At 47.4% G+C, this 17796-nt stretch overlaps 1 protein-coding gene across 1 annotated transcript in view; it reads left to right on the top strand.

The window, feature by feature from the left end:
• Positions 1-17796, top strand: part of syn3 (synapsin III) — a 59427-nt gene that overhangs the window by 30454 nt on the left and 11177 nt on the right. The window contains exon 6 of the mRNA XM_056587622.1: positions 14960-15022. Within this exon, the coding sequence (XP_056443597.1) occupies positions 14960-15022 (63 nt within the window). The remainder of the gene's footprint in view (positions 1-14959; positions 15023-17796) is intronic.

Genomic DNA, 17796 nt, shown 5'->3' with positions numbered 1-17796 from the left:
GTGTGTGTGTGTGTGTGTATGTTCATATATGTGTGTGTGTGTGTGTGTGTGTGTTTATGTTCATATATGTGTGTGTTCACATGTGGTGTGTTTGTGTGTGTGTGTATGTGTTTGTTCACGTGTGTGTGTGTGTTTTTGTTCATATATGTGTGTTCACATTTGTGTCTGTGTGTGTGTGTGTGAGAGAGTGTGTGTGTGTGTGTGTGTGTGTATGTTCATATATGTGTGTGTGTGTGTGTGTGTGTGTGTGTGTGTGTGTGTGTGTGTGTGTGTGTGTGTGTGTGTGTGTGAGTGTGTGTGTGAGCCCCCCCCCCCCCCCCCCCCCCCTCCCAGCGATGACACAAAGGGCACCAGCACGATGAGTCACAGGAAATACCTCTGGAGCGACTGACAGGCCGCTGAGCGGACTGAGGCAGGGGTCAGTGCCCGGGAGAGGGGTCTCTGCCCCAGAAAGTCTGGGAGGGGGCCCGCCTACACCCTGACTCACTCTGTGGACCCCCGCTACGGGGGCCTAGCGTTGACCCCCGACCCGGACCCCCAGAACTCATGAGATGGTCCTTAGTTTGTCATGTTGTGGTTTGTTATGCAACAAATGTGTGTGTGTGTGTGTATGTGTGTGCTCGTAGTGTGTCTTCCTCTTTGTGTTTGTTTGTGTGTGTGTCTGTATGTGTGTATGTATTCATATGTGTGTGTGTGTGGTCATATGTGTGCTTCTGTACCTAAGTTTGTGCGTGTGTGTGTGTGTGTGTGTTGATCATAGGTGTGTGTATGTTTGTTTCTTTCCTATTGCCCTGGGGGGGGGGGGCGGCTGGCGTAGACAGTCTCCAATGTGTGTGTGCATGACGTCCAGATAGTATTCTATAAAGGTGTGTGTGTGTGTGTGTGTGTGTGTGTGTGTGTGTGTGTGTGTGTGTGTGTGTGTGTGTGTGTGTGTGTGTGTGTGTGTGTGTGTGTGTGTGTGTGTGTGTGTGTGTGTGTGCACGCGCTGTGAATCAGAATGGAAAACCGAAAGAAAGAGCAACAGGGAGCAGGGTAAGGGGGGGGTCACTTAACTGCGGTTTTCATGTTGTTTACCTTACAAGGTTGTTATGGCAACCCTTCAATTGGAACAAACTGCTGTTTATTGGGACTCTGTTTCCCTGCGTTACATAACGTGTCCTTGTAGTACAACTAACATATTCTATACATGTAAGTATCCTATAAATACTTTATAATATATTTATATATAGTTTACTGCTTACCATGAGCAAATCAGGGCATGTTAATTTATGTTAATTTTGTTTGAAATGATCATCAGTTCGCTCCCATCGGTCGTTATTTTGTGCTTTTATGTTATTTAAATATAAATGATTGGTTCCTGACTCATCTATCAAAGAGACTGTGATGGTGGCTCAAACGTTCCTTCACAGCTCGTTGATTCGTAGAAAAATGATATTTATATAAAATCGCGAACAACAAATGACAAGTATAGCAGCCCTTTGACTTCGAGAATGTCCCAGAGAAGAGGGAAACCCCTGGCAACCAAACTGGACTGTAAACAAAAGGGGGAAGTAGAGAAAGAGTCGTCATCGTCACGGAGACAAAGGAAGTGAAGAGGGGGTCAAATAAGAGAGACAGGAGAAGGCCAAAGAACAGTCCTGTGGGAAGCTAGGCCCATGGTAACAGGCTCGTAACTTCATGTTTATAATACTATTATGTTTGTCTTCATGCACGATGTATGTGTGATCTGCTAAAGCATTTCATTAGCCTCATAATATAATTGCCTAAGTCACATTTTGTATTTAGCGTCAAACATGCCGAAGTCAAATAGATGTCTTAAGCAGATAGTGTTTATGGAATGTTAAAAGCACCCTGATTGGCTTCGGATATATATAATGAGGCACAGGAGCACACATCAGCATTAGGAGACCAGAGTTAGGTTAGATATCACAATCCCGCCAACATAAAATGCAAATTCAAAGCCTGCTCAACCTTGACTGAGCGCCTTGCTACTGTGCCCTACGACATGACCCGTTACAGTTTGATTCACGTAATGGGTCACTAATCTCTACCGTCATTGACCTGTGCTGCTGTCCTTACCACTGAGGTGCCAATGACATCGTGAACAGTCATGCTGTTACAAGGCTGCTCCAGCCAGTGTCTGATGTCGGTCTGTGTTAACCGAAAAACCCCATAACAGGAAGGACAAACGCAACCATGACCTTTGATCTCTCAGTGGGTTATCCCCTACCGCAAAGACACACGCAGACAGACACGTACAGACACAGACACAAACACATACAGACACACACGCAAAGAGACACATACAGACACAAGTCACGTTTCCATCTAAAAGGTGAAGCAAATCTTTAGAAAGTTCGCAAAAAAGAAATTTGAATTAGGTGCGTTTCCATCAAGTGGTTTGAACGGAAAGCTACACACATTCAGGGCTTGTCATATCCTTTTGATAACATGCTCTCTCTTAGATCCTGATGTAATGGAATTGCGTTGTTTTCGATCTAAAATAGCTGGAATGTTTTTTTCTTCGATGAGAGCAAGGAAAAGTTTTACCTCTTCAGCGATCCACATGTAGCCTATCTATTATTCACATTGGCCATCTGTTCCATGGACGTACTTAAAGGATACATTGTACATATTTATAATTCGAAATTCTTTGCAGCCTTTATGCCACAGATACTCTAGGGTCGATAGCATATAACCGCGTTTTCTGCGTTTTGAAGGCTGAACAGACAATTTGACTGGAATTACTTAGTAGGTGTCCATGTATCAGGGATTAATGGACATGGTATAATTAAAGGATATACAAACATAGACCTCCTATATCATATATATATATATATATGATATAGGATTTCTGTACACAAACGCTTACAAATATTATATTGACGCTACAAGTTGATGTCGGCAGGGTTGCCATGGCCGGTTGTTATGCGGAAATCGGAAAGACGTTGTCAGTCCTGTGTGCTCAATGTTTTCTACGTCACAGCTGTTTCGAAATTGAGTTTCCCATTTTCCGCATTTACTCTCTTTCGCATAAGTCAAAAACCACCTCAAGCGAGCGGAAAAACTTTTTGGCGAATTAGAGGATTTTTAATGCGAATTTTGGAGTTCCATCACCGTTTACTGATTCAATACTTCAAAATTTGCATAAAATCACGGGGATGGAAACGCAGACACAGACACAGACAATACAATCCGTTCACAATGTCGCACACAACCCCGAGCCTGAGGTGACTTCTTTCGTACTGGTTGTTCTGGTCTGGTTGGTTGACAAGATGTTACGCAAACACACCCTTTCTCTTTTTCTCTTGTAGACAACACACATGACATACACACACACACACACACACACACACACACACACACACACACACACACACACACACACACACACACACACACACACACACACACACACACACACTACAGTATGACGGAACAGCCCAAGGATTTCCTCCGCGGTCCAAACCGGACCGCGCCACTCTCACCCCAGACACGGGGTCCGTCCCGCTCTGCTGAGCTCGGCATATTTGGGGGTTTTATGTCGGCAGAGGGGGGGTCAGAAAACCCCCACAAAACCCCCCACAAAATGACTAGGTTGAGCTCGGAGAGCGGGAGACACGGGGAACACTGGAAAGAGCCCAGATACGTGACGGCCTCGGAAAAGAGTGGGCAGGAATTCCTCAGGGCTGAGGGAATGCCTCAGGGGGAGTCGGAGTAATGACTCCTTAAGGTTGGCTCTGGTCACATGCCGAGATGGGTTACTTATTGACCAGGTTCTGGGCCGCGCTCGGGTCCAAGCCGACTCCCCCCTCGCCCTCGGTGGCTCTTGAGCGTGGGGTCCTCTGCGTGACGAGGAGGGAGGGTAAGACGTGATTCCTCCTGTGGTTCTCTCCCAGTTCTCTGCTGGTTCTTTCCTGGTTCTCTCCTGTGGTTCTCTCCCAGTTCTCTCCTGGTTCTTTCCCGGTTCTCTCCTGTGGTTCTCTCCTAGTTCTCTCCTGGTTCTTTCCCGGTTCTCTCCTGTGGTTCTCTCCTAGTTCTCTGCTGGTTCTTTCCCGGTTCTCTCCTGTGGTTCTCTCCCGGTTCTCTCCCTGTTCCCTCCCGGTTCTCTCCCAGCTCAGCCTTGACTAAGAGCCTTGCTACTGTGCCCTGCAACATGACCCGGTAGGGTTAGATTCACGTAATGGTTCACTCATTCCTAGTCATGAACCTGTGCTGCTGTGGTTCTCTCCTGGTTCTCTCCTGTGGTTCTCTCCTGGTTCTCTCCCGGTTCTCTCCCGGTTCTCTCCCGGTTCTCTCCTGGTTCTCGCCCTGTTCTCTCCCGGATCTTTCATGGTTCTCCTGGTGTTCTGCTGTGGTTTTCCTTAAGGCATTCCTGTTCCTCTCCCGGTTCTCCTGGTGTTCTGCTGTGGTTCTCTCCCTATTATCTCCCGGTTCTCCAGGTGTTGACGGTCAACTGAAACGAAACAATTTGTGGTTTCGCAGAAATGACCAGGAAGAGTGTGTGCGTGTGTGTGTGTGTGTGTGTTTGAGAGAGCACTTGTGTGTATTTGTGTGCGGAGAGCGGTGATTGGCTGTGTGTGTGTGTGTGGGTGTACATGTGTGTGTGTGTGTGTGTGTGTGTGTGTGTGTGTGTGTGTGTGTGTGTGTGTGTGTGTGTGTGTGTGTGTGTGTGTGTGTGTGTGTGTGTGCTCAGGGCGGAGGACCCAGCAGATTCCAGGATGTGTGTGTGGCGTGGACGGTTAAATTTAGGCGGCCATGTCATGCTGTAGGAATAACCCCCCTTTCTCCCTTCTCCTCCCCTTCCCTCCGCCTTGGAACGGGTGCTATTGTAGCGGACGCCGTTCGCTCCCGGACATGTGACCACCCCGCTCCTCGTCCGGGGTTATGAGTCACGTTCTGTTTTCTCGACATTCCTGAGGAAGGAATAATTTCTGCGGTGTGGAGGAATGTCGAGGATTTGTAGGTAGCGGCCGACCGCTGAATAAATCTTCCGTGCTGAAGTTTATCCGTGTGGCCGTTAAACACATACGTCACCCCACCGTAATTCACCTTTAACTAACGTTTTCCCTCCTTTTATTTGCATTGTATATTAGGAAAAGATGAGACCTAGACTCTGCATAGCTTCCCCCCTCCCCCCCCCCACACACCCCTCTTATACACTTATTCTGTGTTGTACGTCCTGGCACTTAAAGTACACACTTATTGTATGTTGTACGTCCTGGCACTTAACAATAGTACTTAGCATGGTGTCGCATCTTATCCTAGTGATCTTTGTTGTACACAAGGAATGGGATAACCTAGTGATTGTTAGTGCTGTATTCATATGTGCGTAGCGATATGTTGTTGTTCCTCCTTCTCCTGACATATGCACACACTGTAAGTCCCTTTCGATAAAAGCGTCTGCCAAATGCCCTTAATGTAAATGTGAATATAATCAGTATTTTTTCAGGACCTTATCATCCTGACTCAACATGCGCCCTTCAAGCGCATGTGATGAGAAAAGGACCAAATATAGAAAAAAGATTGGAAACAAACACACCCCCGCCCTGTGTGTGTGTGTGTGTGTGTGTGTGTGTGTGTGTGTGTGTGTGTGTGTGTGTGTGTGTGTGTGTGTGTGTGTGTGTGTGTGTGTGTGTGTGTGTGTGTGTGTTGTTCATGGCTCCTCACTCCTCTCCATAAGAGCCTCGAGGTCTCCGATGAAGACGAGGGCGTTGTCATAGCGCCGGACCACAGCTGACCCTTATTAACCGGATAGAACGCACCGCGGGGAGCCTTGTCCCACGTCCAGCTTTTACGGCCGGAATCCCCCCTCGGCCCGAGACCAGAGACGCTACACTAACATTTACTCAGAGAGCAGAACTTATTTCTCTGGAGCTGGAAAAAAAAAACGCTGCGGTGGGTTGTTGACCCAGCCTGAAATAACAAGACAACACGGGTTCCCCGTCGCGTTTGTGTTGCGTTGTGTGTCTGAGGCGCGTATCTGAAGCTCGTCTCCAATGCGCCCACGTTCAGGGACGGCATGTGGCTCCGGAGGTTGAGCGGGTTGTGCTGGTGACCGCGACGTCGCTAGTTCGATCCCCCGGTTCATCCTGGCTGTGGAGGCGTCGAGGTGTGCCTGAGCAATCGTCTCCCGACGAGCTGGCTGCTTCCTTACATGGCTGACACCCCCATCGGTGTGTCTGAAGGTGTGCATGAATGGGTGAATGTCGGGCACTATTGTAAAGCGCTTTGGATAAAAGCGCTACATAGATGCAGACCATCTACCCTCTGCTTTTATCGGGTGTTGTCTTTGTCGGTTTGTCGGACGTTCATGCAGTGCAGCCGTGCCGTCACTCTCCTCGTCGTGCGAGAGCGAGACGTCCATGTTTCATTGCAGGAATTTTATTTTAAAGTAGCTGGAAGCGGCCTGATTCATTAGCTTGGTTTTGAAGCCATTGGTCTCAAGAGAGAGGGGGAACTTCCAGTCGAGTTAGGAGGAGAACAGTGAAGGACGAATGGGTTTACATCATGAACCAGACAACGGTTTGGCCGTGGTTAGAGATCGAAGGAGCAGGTTGTTGTGAAACGGAGCTCAGCTGGGGTTTTTATAGGGCCATATATTCCGAAGTTCTCCCCACGGGGAAAATAGAGTACTCATAAATCTATCTGGGCTATATAATATTATTATATGAATTAAAATGTCCTTGATGAAGGGCTGCATGGATACTGAAGTCTGATGTATTTTTCTGAATGACGTGAAAGTTTTAATTTTAAGGACTGTTTATATAAGATTTTGTCACCGTAATTGGACAGGCGTTTTCTCTGGCCTCGTCTACAGCGCTTGTCGAACCAGCGTGTCGTAAAAGCTAAAGAGTTAAAATGCTGTTAAAAGGCTGTTTTTAAATGCTCCGTGAAGAAGCGGGGTCAAGACTTTGTGTGAAAACCCTGTGTTAAAACGCTGTGTTAAAATGCTGTGTTTCAAAGCTGTGCTAAAAGGCCGTTAAAACGCTGGGTTAAAACGTTGTGTTAAAACGCTGTGTTAAAATGCTGTGTTTCAAAGCTGTGCTAAAAGGCTGTTAAAACGCTGGGTTAAAAGGCTCTGTTAAAAGCTTGTGTTAAAACCCTGGGTTAAAACCTTGCGTTTAAACTCTAGGTAAAATGCTGGGTATCAAAGCCATGTCAAAATGCTGGGTTAAACGCTGGGTTACAAGGCTCGGTTACGTCACGTCCCAGCATGCAGTGGTCTGGCCGTTCCACCACTCCATGTACAGGCCAGGGTGTGCCCAATCACATCCAGCTGTTCCAAAACATTCCCTTCTCCTTGAAGTTCCCCTTTCCTTCCTCAGTCACTCCTCCCTTTCCTCCCTCCATTCCTCCCGTCCGACTCCCTCGCCCGTCCCGTCTCTTTCCCTTCAGTGGCCTAATTAGAACCAGCACTGGGCCAGGACAGTCAGGCGTTTCTCAGAACCCTTCTGTTAACAATGTGCTGACTGCCGCGGCTGAAACACCTGTTCACCGTCTCAGTTTGGATCGCTGTCAAGAAAAACGCAAGTTATGAATGGAACCGCGGTTCTGGGATGAGTGCCAGAGGTCAGAAGGAATGAAACAGATAAAATGACCGGACTTGAGAGACATTGTTCTTAAATTGGCCCTTCCACAATGGACTAGAACTAGAGATTATCCTTACAGTTATGTTACAGTTGAAGTTTATGTTACACTTATATTATGTTATAGTTTCCATGTATTTAACGAAAGCCTTTCCCTGTTCCTGCTTTATTCTGTAGACATTTCTCTAACCAAAGCATTGTCACAGTCCAATGTATATCAATGTGTTGTGTGTTATATATCCCCATGTTTCACAAATTCCTAATAAAGTGAGTTGAGGTCAACCCTCAAATACAAACCCAGGACTTACTAGCCTAGCCTGTGAACTTATTTTTTTAACTAATACATAACCTACTGGGTAGCTCTCCCTGATTCCTTGTCTCCCACGGGCTCTGGAGCAATGCTTCTGCTTGCGAACCCATTCTAGCTAGATGCTGCTCTATTCTATGCTAACTATTAGGGATGGGCGTGAGGAATCGATTACTCGAGTACTCCTTGTTACAAATGAACTCGGTTGGTGGACAGGCAAACTCGAGTTTGCATATACACACACAGAAAAGTTTTCTGAAGCAAATGTATGCATTTTCTGTGTAGCGCCACTGGCGTGTGCCGTGTGCACAAAGCAAATCAAATGTATCAAATTTCTGTGTGGCGCGTGCCGTGCCGTGTGCACAATGCCAGAATTAAAAAAAGTTAAGAGATGGCGGTTAAAGCAAAGCACAGCGAAGTATTGAAATAGTTTACAAAAATAGGAGATCATAAGGTGAAATACAAGTACTATGCAGCAACATATGCTCCTGAAACACAACGGTGAGTTCGGGAAAGCAGACCCGCAGTAAGTGTGTCGGCTATTTTCACCGCCGCAAGACACAGCTGTAATCCTGGCCGTGTCGAGAAGATCACAACGCTGAGTATTTTTTAGTTAATTTGCTGCCGTTTTATTTGCAGCTTTAAATTATTTGCAATGGTTAGGCTACTTGTTTCTTTTTTTTTTTTTATTACTTTTACAGGCCTTTGTTCGACGTGATTTAAATTGTGGGACGCATATTTATTTTTGTAAGGAAAACGTGTTTTGAACGTTAAAATAAAGAATGAATACTCTGATAACTCTGACTGTTTTAATTCTGAATAAGCATTCCATGTTTGGTTGGTAATATTGCCGTTCATCGTTAGGCCTATTCCTGCTGCAGATGCGTTGCATTCTAAAAATAGATTAGATAAAACAAGTACTCGATTGATCCTCGAGGAATTCATTCGATCACTCGAGTTCGGAATTTACTACTCGTGACCATCCCAACTAACTATAGAGTTAGCTAGCTAGCTACAGCTCTGAGGTTGCTTAGAGGGCTATAGAGTTAGCTGACCATAGCGCTGTGGTTGCTCAGGGCAACCAAACAGCATCTGCATTTTTGTATCGGATGATTCCCATGTACAGCATATATTTTCTTTAGTTTGGTTCTAATTTAAACTTTGGTGCAACAATATCAACTTGTGGGCATTTCGTCTCGCTGATTACTCGGGTTGGATGACAGCGGTCCTCATGGTTCACGAGACTGTACTCCTCGGTATGAGGCAACATCACATGCATGCTAACCCCCTTTTTTCCCAAGAAGATATTATTGTTAACCCATGGAAAAAGAGGAAGAATACAAAAAAAATCCTCATCCAAATTTTCCTTTAGTCTAAGAAAAACGCTGATGGCTTTCGCAGGTCGACCCCCGGCTGGTGGGCTGCGCTTGATTTAGGAGCTAAAGAATAACGTGAGGTTCACGACCCCATCGGTAGGAATAGTACTGGAACGTCGACATCTCGTTGGAACGCTGTCTTACGGTACGCTTAAATATAGCCTGCGTTCAGTAGTATAAGTAAGTGGAACGCTACTTATTTGACGCTAGCACAAAGTCAGCTTTGTTCTGTGGACGTTAGCGCTCTATATGGTTATGATGATAAAATAATAATATAGTAACAAAACCACAAATTGTTATTTTACCCCACTGCAGCTTTTAGGGTCAGCAATTGTCAAAATCCAACCGCCATTTTTCTAACGTGAAACAACCCAACACAATACTTTTTTGAGCTGATCAAATTAAGTCTTTATTTACTTTCCTTTGGTTTATCCAAATCCAAGAAGTGCGAACAACACACAAACTATTCTGAAAGTGCAAGCAAACCTCTAGTGTACATGACTGTTGAATCAACCTATTACTGAGGTTAATAATAGCGACATTCATACTGCTCATTGTTTTGTTCAGGCTAGTTACGTGAAAGCCAAACCAGTCTGGTCAGTGAGAAAAAATGGCCAGCAGGTGTTCAGCCTTCCACCTGACGCGTTTCCCGCCCCCGTTTACGTCAATAACCGAAAACTTCCATTGTGGAAACTTCCATTTCCTCGGATCAGGCGCTTCACAGCTTTGGCCCTCATGGAAACACCAGAAGCAATCGGAGATGAAAGACAGATGAATCCACAATTCCACAGGAATAATTATCAAAGCCATTAGCGAGCTGGGGCAGGACATGATGCTCCTTGGAATGGTTGGTTTTGTGGTGTGTGTGTGTGTGTGTGTGTGTGTGTGTGTGTGTGTGTGTGTGTGTGTGTGTGTGTGTGTGTGTGTGTGTGTGTGTGTGTGTGTGTGTGTGTGTGTGTGTGTGTGTGTGTGTGTGTGTGTGTGTGTGTGTGTGCGTGGAGGCAGGTCTTTGAACTGTGTGCGTCATGCTTTAACACTTCAAGGCTCTTGGCATTGGATGAGTTTGTGTTATTTACTAGGATACTTTTCCAGTCATCTTGATAAGCATCAGGGCAGTTAGGCCGGCTAAACTAAATGATCGGGGGGGCCGTGGCGGTTTGGCATTGTAGCTGACTGAAAAATATATCTTAAACGAACATTAATACTCAATGTAGTTCATTTAGTAATCATACATTTTTCGAGGTACTTTACAGTATTATTCAGCACATTGTACTATACAGTACGGGCCTCTACCTGTGTCCACGCAGGTCCTGAGCTCGTTACCTAACACATGGTACTCCCTCTCTACTAAGGAAAAACTGAAATCGGCCCCCGGCCCGGACAGGACAGCCCCCCGCCCCCACCAGCGGCCCCTGGCCTCACGTCTCTCTCCAGGGGCCCACAGCTCTCCTCCGTCTGCCTGTGTAGCTTACGTCTGCGTGTGCGGTGGTGGAGCCGTCTGAACGGCCTTGTGTGTCGGGGACCTCGGCTGCACTCGCCCACCACCAGCACTGGAACACTGCCTCTCTCCGCCGGCCTCTTGACGTGGGAGGCTGGAAGGGGTCATCGTAAAAATAACGAGGAGGCCGTAAACGTAGGACGCATGCACCACATGTTCCGGCGGGACATTTGATGTGCCGTTTTTTACCGCGTCGCGGAACGTGACACGCTTTGCGCGAGAACCGGAGACGTGGTCGCGCACGTCGAGTCGGGGTCTCCGCCGACGTTTATCAAGATAAGGAACGCCACGCTCGACGCTTGGCCTTGCATCGACTGACTGTCTCTCATATCTCTTGTGGGGTGTTTGACCACGGACATCTTGAAGTTGTATAAAAGTGTATAAAAGGTGGCACTAATGAAACTAATTGCATTGCGGCATTCGCATAAGACAGCGTTTTGGCTTTCACCCCTTTAAAGGTAATACATTATACCACCAGGTGTGACTGTGATTAGCCATCACAAGCCTTTTCGAAAATCTGCTTCTTCTGACGTCACAAGTGGGCGTGTCCACCTAGATGTGTGCCGGATAGATCAGTCTACCGTCCTACCCAGTGCACGGAGTAAACGTTGCTCATCTATCCTTTATAAATCTAGGTGGACACTTGTGATGTCAGAAGAGGCCGATTTTCAGAACGGCTTGTAATGGCTAATCCCACTCACACCTGGTGGTATAATATGTCACCTTTAATGCACTGGAAACGTCGAGTAGACACACTGCACAGAAGCACTGAAACAGGGAGGTGGCGTGAGATGAAGCGTGACTCGTTGGGTTGAGTTGACTTTCAGTTTGACTCATCCTCGGCCTTGCTTTCCTTATCACAGGAGCAAGGTCCTTGACGCAATAGAGAACACTTTGGTGCAACTTTCATGCACGAGTCCCACACACTCCATATATGTCTGCAACGGGCAGCATGACGGCATCACTGGGCGGGAAGAACGAGCAAGTTCTGGTTGTGGTGGTGGTGGTGGGGGGAGGGGGGGTGGGGAGGTTGTTGGTCTTGCGGTGACGATAACAAAGAAGGAATGTCTCGCTGAGGTGTTTCAAGTCTGGGATGGGGGCGTGGGGCGGGGGGTGAGTCAGCCTGAATGATCCTATTGTGTGACGCTGCATGGCTAGCATAATGCTCCGTGCCACGGCGGCCGCGGCCGCGACAAGGGTGGCGGCGGCGGGCTTCCCCGAAGTATTCCCTACGATGTCGCCCCCCCCCACACCTCACCCCATCCACCCGCCCGGGAACGCCCACCCCGTAAATCGGCCCCAGACTTTGTTATGGAATGAAAAATAAAAAATCTGCCGCCGTCTAAATGAGCTTCGTCTGTCTGGTGAGTTTTCTTTCCCACTTAATGTCTTTACCAGGCCGATGGAAACAAAGAGCCCAACGGTGTTTAAATAAGAAAACCTTATAACCGTAAAACACTGCCGATGAAACACAAGCCGGGGACGAGAACGCCCCCTCGTCCGAGAAGGCCCGTTGTCACAGCCTCCAGCCGGTTCTCCCCCAACACAGGCGGGAACAGTTTTTCTCCCTCGTGAAACAGCCTCATAAATGAACGCCAACGACCGTAATGCGGCGACACGTTTAAAGCCGCGTAAAAAACTCAACTCGCTCTCGTCCGACGGAATATTCCGAAAAAAACATCTGCTCCTCTGAACAGAACAGCTTCCCTGCAATGGAGTTCTTTCCTAGTGTCTGGGAAACTAAGACCAGACGAAGACCAGAGGGTCCAGCACCCACGGCGTAGTGGAAAATGTAGTCTTGTCTGCGCCCTTGAAATGTCCACATATCCCGTTTCTTGCAAAGGAACAGACATTGATTCTTGGGAATGTTTCTGTTGATGCCACGTTTTCAACCGCCCAAAATGTCTCTTAACTTTAGGGGTCTCTCATCATCAAGGGAGAGCCCTGTCAATTTAACGTCCATTCAACTGTCAAGTTATCCAAATGAAGTCACTCTTCAAACATCTCTTGAGAATGATCCTGATTTCTGTGGTTATGTAAATCTCCAGTATTTCCTCCCATGGGACTGGGAATGTATTGATCTCCAATATGAGTCATTGGTGGGTCTTAGATCAATACAGGCTTGGAGAGTGAGGGAATGTCTGGTGTCTGGGCAGACGTTACTTTTATTATTATTCCCGGTGTTCCCCGACCTGCTTCGGGACGTCAGAGGGTGGGGTCTCCTGAGGTGCGTCTGTGATCACGCGGGTGTCTGCCATCGTGCCTGGTGGAAATGTCTTGTAGTAAAATCTGGAACAGAATCTGGTGGGTTTTCTCTCTCTCTCTCTCTCTCTCTCTCTCACTCACTCACTCACTCACTTTCTCTCTCTCCTTGTCTCTCTGTCCCTCTCTCTCTCTGTCCCCCTCTCTCTCTCTCTGCCGCTCTCTCTCTACCTCTCTTTCTACCCCTCGCTCTACCTACCTTTACCCCTCTCTCTCTCTCTCTCTCTCTCTCTCTCTCTCTCTCTCTCTCTCTCTCTCTCTTTCTCTCTCGAGATGGACGCTTACTATTTCTTCTCAGACACCCGCTAGGTTCAAGGCGTTCCCATTGGTTTTCCTTACTGTGAAAGTCCCTCTTTTATTTTACTTTCCGATCTTTTACGGCCTTCGGGCGTTAAAGGAACAGTCAAGGGACTGGTTATCAAAGGGGGGGTTGTTCAAAACGATGTTGGTGTGACAACATCACAATAAAAACACTGCTGTCAGTTTCTTAGTTGAACAGTAGCGCCTGTAGCGTCAGAGTTAGCTACTCCTGAGTTTAGCTTAGTGTCACTGAAAGAGTTCAGCTGAGAGTCAGTTACCTACTCATGAGTTTAGCTTAATGTCAGATTTAGCTACTCAGGAGTTAAGCTCAGTGTCACTCATTGCTACTCCTGAGTTCAGCTCAGTGTCAGAGTTAGCTTCTCCTGAGTTTAGCTTAGTGTCACTCATTGCAACTCCTGAGTTCAGCTTAGGGACTGAGTGAGCTGCTCCTGAGTTTAGCTTAGAGCCAGAGTTTATCTTCTCCTGTCATGTCCCCCGTCAGTGCTTGGTGTCTGAGTTGTGTGTGCTGGTTTGCTGGTCGTCTTCCAAGCTCAGAGCTAGCCGCAGCTAATTTAACTGGATTGATGAACTGATTGCCTTGGAAAAAAAAAGGTTTAAAGTGTGGAAAGTCCCGAGAAACACAGCGGAAGAGATTTAGATCTCTGGATAGAGTTATGGTACAGTACCCTTTGAGAAGCCAAGATCTCTTGGCTTGAACAAGATAAGAGGGTCATTCATCTGAAACTCATTACTGTCGCTTATTATCAAATGTATCCAAGAGTCATTTTCTGAGTTCATCAGTACAGAAGGAAGTGTGGTTCATTGTCCTGTGTGCAGACCTGTTTCTATATTTAACCCGCTTGACTGCAATTCACTTGTATAAACAATGGGGGCGTTTTTGAAGTCATTTGTTAGCATTACGAGCTCTTCAGTGACATAATCTTTGAGGAACTAAAAGCCGGCGGTCTGTGTCTATGTTATATCAGCCCAGCCCATAAAGCTGTGGTCTTCCACCCGGTTCCCAGAACCTTCCATTCTTCTCTTGTAGAACGAACCAGAATTCTTGGCGATCTACGTCAGGGATGTTTGAGAGCACCGGGTTCGATGCCGTGGCGTGGGGACACATGTGTGGTGTTAGCGATCAATTTTAGAATCACGGCAAACCCAAGGAAAATGTATTTATTTCTTTCAATTCCTACCTGAAGGACTGTATGGACGTCATGAACGCTGACAACTGATTTCTGTCTGTTTAGATGTTAACTGTAAACGTTTTGCAGGAATTGGAATTGACACCCATTGTGTGGCTGCATTCCTGACGTCAATAAGGCATTTTACTAGACTGGTGTCATGTCACAAAACATGTTTTCGTTTCCTTGTTGTGTTTTGACTATAATAAAAAGTGTTGAAACTAATCTGCCCCAAACCTAAATCCATCTGGCTTAAACCCTTTTGTTTGGTTATCTTTTGAGTTGCAATATGTTATCAATCACATAATCAATCCCATCAACACTTTTCATCCTCTATGAAGAATAACAATGAGGATGATGATGACGATGATGATGATGAGAAAGTGTGAATGGTGTGATTGGTGATTAATCGAGACGTCTTGTGTCTTGTTTGTCCGCAGGGGACCACACCCACTCTTCCTACGGTGGTCAAGATGGGACATGCTTACGCTGGCATGGGCAAGGTGAGACCCCATAAACACACCCTGTACACGTACGCACACACACAGGCACACACCACACACACACACACACAAACAAATATGTCCATAGGCTTCACACTCACACAGAAATATTCCCAGCATAAACACACAGGAACAAACACACAAACACACACACACTTTACGCATACCAACCGACTCACATTTCTCACAAGCAAACATTGACCAATCCACCCACATTCAACCGAACAAATACACACTCTGTCTCTGTCTCTGTCTCTGTCTCTCTCTCTGTCTCTCTGTCTGTCTCTCTGTCTCTCTCTCTCTCTCTCTCTCTCTCTCTCTCTCTCTCTCTCTCTCTCTCTCTCTCTCTCTCTCTCTCTCTCTCTCTCTCTCTCTCTCTCTCTCTCTCTCTCTCCCCCCCCCTTTTCCATGTGTCTCTCTCTCTTTCTCTGTCCACCTCTACCTCTTTGCCCCTCTCTCTCGCTCTCTCTGTCTCTCTCTCTGTCTTTCTCTCTCACATACACACACTCATGCAACGCAAACAAACATACATACATACATACACATTCTTGAATCACAGCCAAAATGTTCTTACAATTTGTTAAGGTCAGTGAATATTGAATGTTCTGCTTCGGGTGGCTGTCAATGCTGGTCACAGAAAGTCCTTCCTTAGGTCAGATGATCCACTGAAGGTGGGGTTTGATCCAGCATGAAGGCTAGTCGGGGGTGTAATGTAAGCACTATTATTAGGTAGTGACTTCGCACACTTTCATCAAGGGTGTCTCAAAGGGAATGAGAATACATGTTTAGCTCCGGAGGTAGAGCGGGTCGGCTGGTTACCGGAAGGTTGCTAGTTCGATCCCCGGCTCCTCCTAGCTAGAGTGTCGAGGTGTCCCTTAGCAAGACACCTAGCTCTAACTGCTCCCGACAAGCTGGCTGTCGCCCTGCGTGGTTGACTCCGCCGTCCATGTGTGAATGTGTGTAAGGACCTTTGTAAGTCGTTTTGGATAAAAGCGTCTGCTCTACACCCTAAATGTAAATGTCCGACTCCTTTCTGAGGGGTGCCTATAAATCGAGCATATTGACGTCTGGGGAATCGAACCCAGTACATTTTGTCCGGTTTGAGCGCGACCCCACTAGCCGCTGGTACCCCCTTCCTGCCCTCCTCAGTCAGGCAGCATTCCCATTCCCGGAGCAGACTCCCTCCCTGCTCCCACAGTTCACAGCGGAGCACCAAGACCCTTTCTTCTGGAAGCCGCGGCAAACAAATGGCCGCCTCCTACATTCTCACTCCTCTGCGAGGTCAGGGGAGTCAAGCGAGGAGATGCCCCCTCCCCCCCCCCCACCTCCCCCACCACACACACACACACACACACACCAGCACTCCGAAGGCCTGCATCATGTCTGTACTTACAGGAAACCCCTGGCACAGACAGAAAGAAACAGACAGACGGACAGAAAGGCGGGAATGGGTAGACCTATAGGAAGTGCCCCCCCCCCCCCCCCCCCCCTGACTGTGGAATGTGAGGATGTGCGTAACACGTGGGAGACGGAGTTGGGGGAGAGAGCGAGAGCGTGAGAGAGATTAAGATGGAGGGACAGGAAGTGAGAAGCGTGGACATGCTTAGAGAGACAAGGAGAACATTCTTGGTGCGTTAGTCAGAGATGAGAGAGAGAGGTGAAACAATATGTTTTATCATCCGCCGTACCTTCTGTTGGACGTATGGTGTACGTCCTGGCACTTAATGTACGCACTTATGTATGTTGTACGTCCTTGCACTTAAAAATAGTACTTAGCATCGTGTAGCGTCTTATCCTAGCTATCTTCGTTGCATACGGGGAATGGGTTAACCTAGCGGTTGTTAGCACTTGTTTCTATGAACCTCCTTACTGTACCGAAAGCGATATATTGCTGTTTTTCTTTCATCTGACAAATGGACTTATTCTAAGTCGCTCTGGATGAAAGCGTCTGCTTGATGCCCTGCATGTAAATGTTGTTTGTGTTCGAGGCCAGGTTTCGGTACCACACAGCTGTGCCGTTGCGGTTGATTAAGAGAACACCGTCACACCGTCACACTTCACACGCTTCCATGCGACCACGTCCGTGATGGATGAGGCCGGAACAGGGAGGAGGAGATAAGCGAACCCCCCCCCCGGGGTGTGCACCTCAAGGCCCATCCACAGCGCCTCACATGTATTACATCACAAGTACAACGCAATGAAACCCAATCATAACGCTTTTGTTATCTTGAAGTCGTTCCCGAAGAAAAGGCCCATCTGGAACCACTCCCACCACCCGATGTTATTTATAATAAACGATGACTCTGGGAATAATAATAATAATAACACCATGAAACCGTACTCCATTGTGTGTGCGCGCTCCAACCGTTTTTTTTTCTTTCCTCATCTTCGTAAATCGCCTTTACTGCATCATCACCTCACGGCCGCACCTCATTGGCTGTCGGGGGTGTTGCGTAACACCTCGGATGGCGCCGCGTGTTAGCACCCGCGCGTCGCTAGGTCTCGCCCACACAGCCGCGGTGCTGCCCTCGGGGTGTCGGCTGGTGGCGTGCGGGGACAGGGTGTGAATTGTACACGCTCCGTGCTAAATACCTCCCTCCGACGGGGCTGTGACCTGTCATCGGTCGTTCCCGCACTCCGAACTTTGGTTTATCTTTATTTCCGCGAGCGAGCGGATCGTAAAATTGCCGTCAGTGACGGAGTGGCCTGGCCGAGTCACTGAACGACTCCGAGCTGTTTATATGAGACCTCTCCGGCCTGTTTAGTCTGTGGTT

This window comes from Gadus chalcogrammus, chromosome 4 (assembly GCF_026213295.1).
Source record: "Gadus chalcogrammus isolate NIFS_2021 chromosome 4, NIFS_Gcha_1.0, whole genome shotgun sequence".
Lineage (NCBI taxonomy): Eukaryota > Metazoa > Chordata > Actinopteri > Gadiformes > Gadidae > Gadus > Gadus chalcogrammus.
This window is presented reverse-complemented; position numbering and strand designations above follow the sequence as displayed.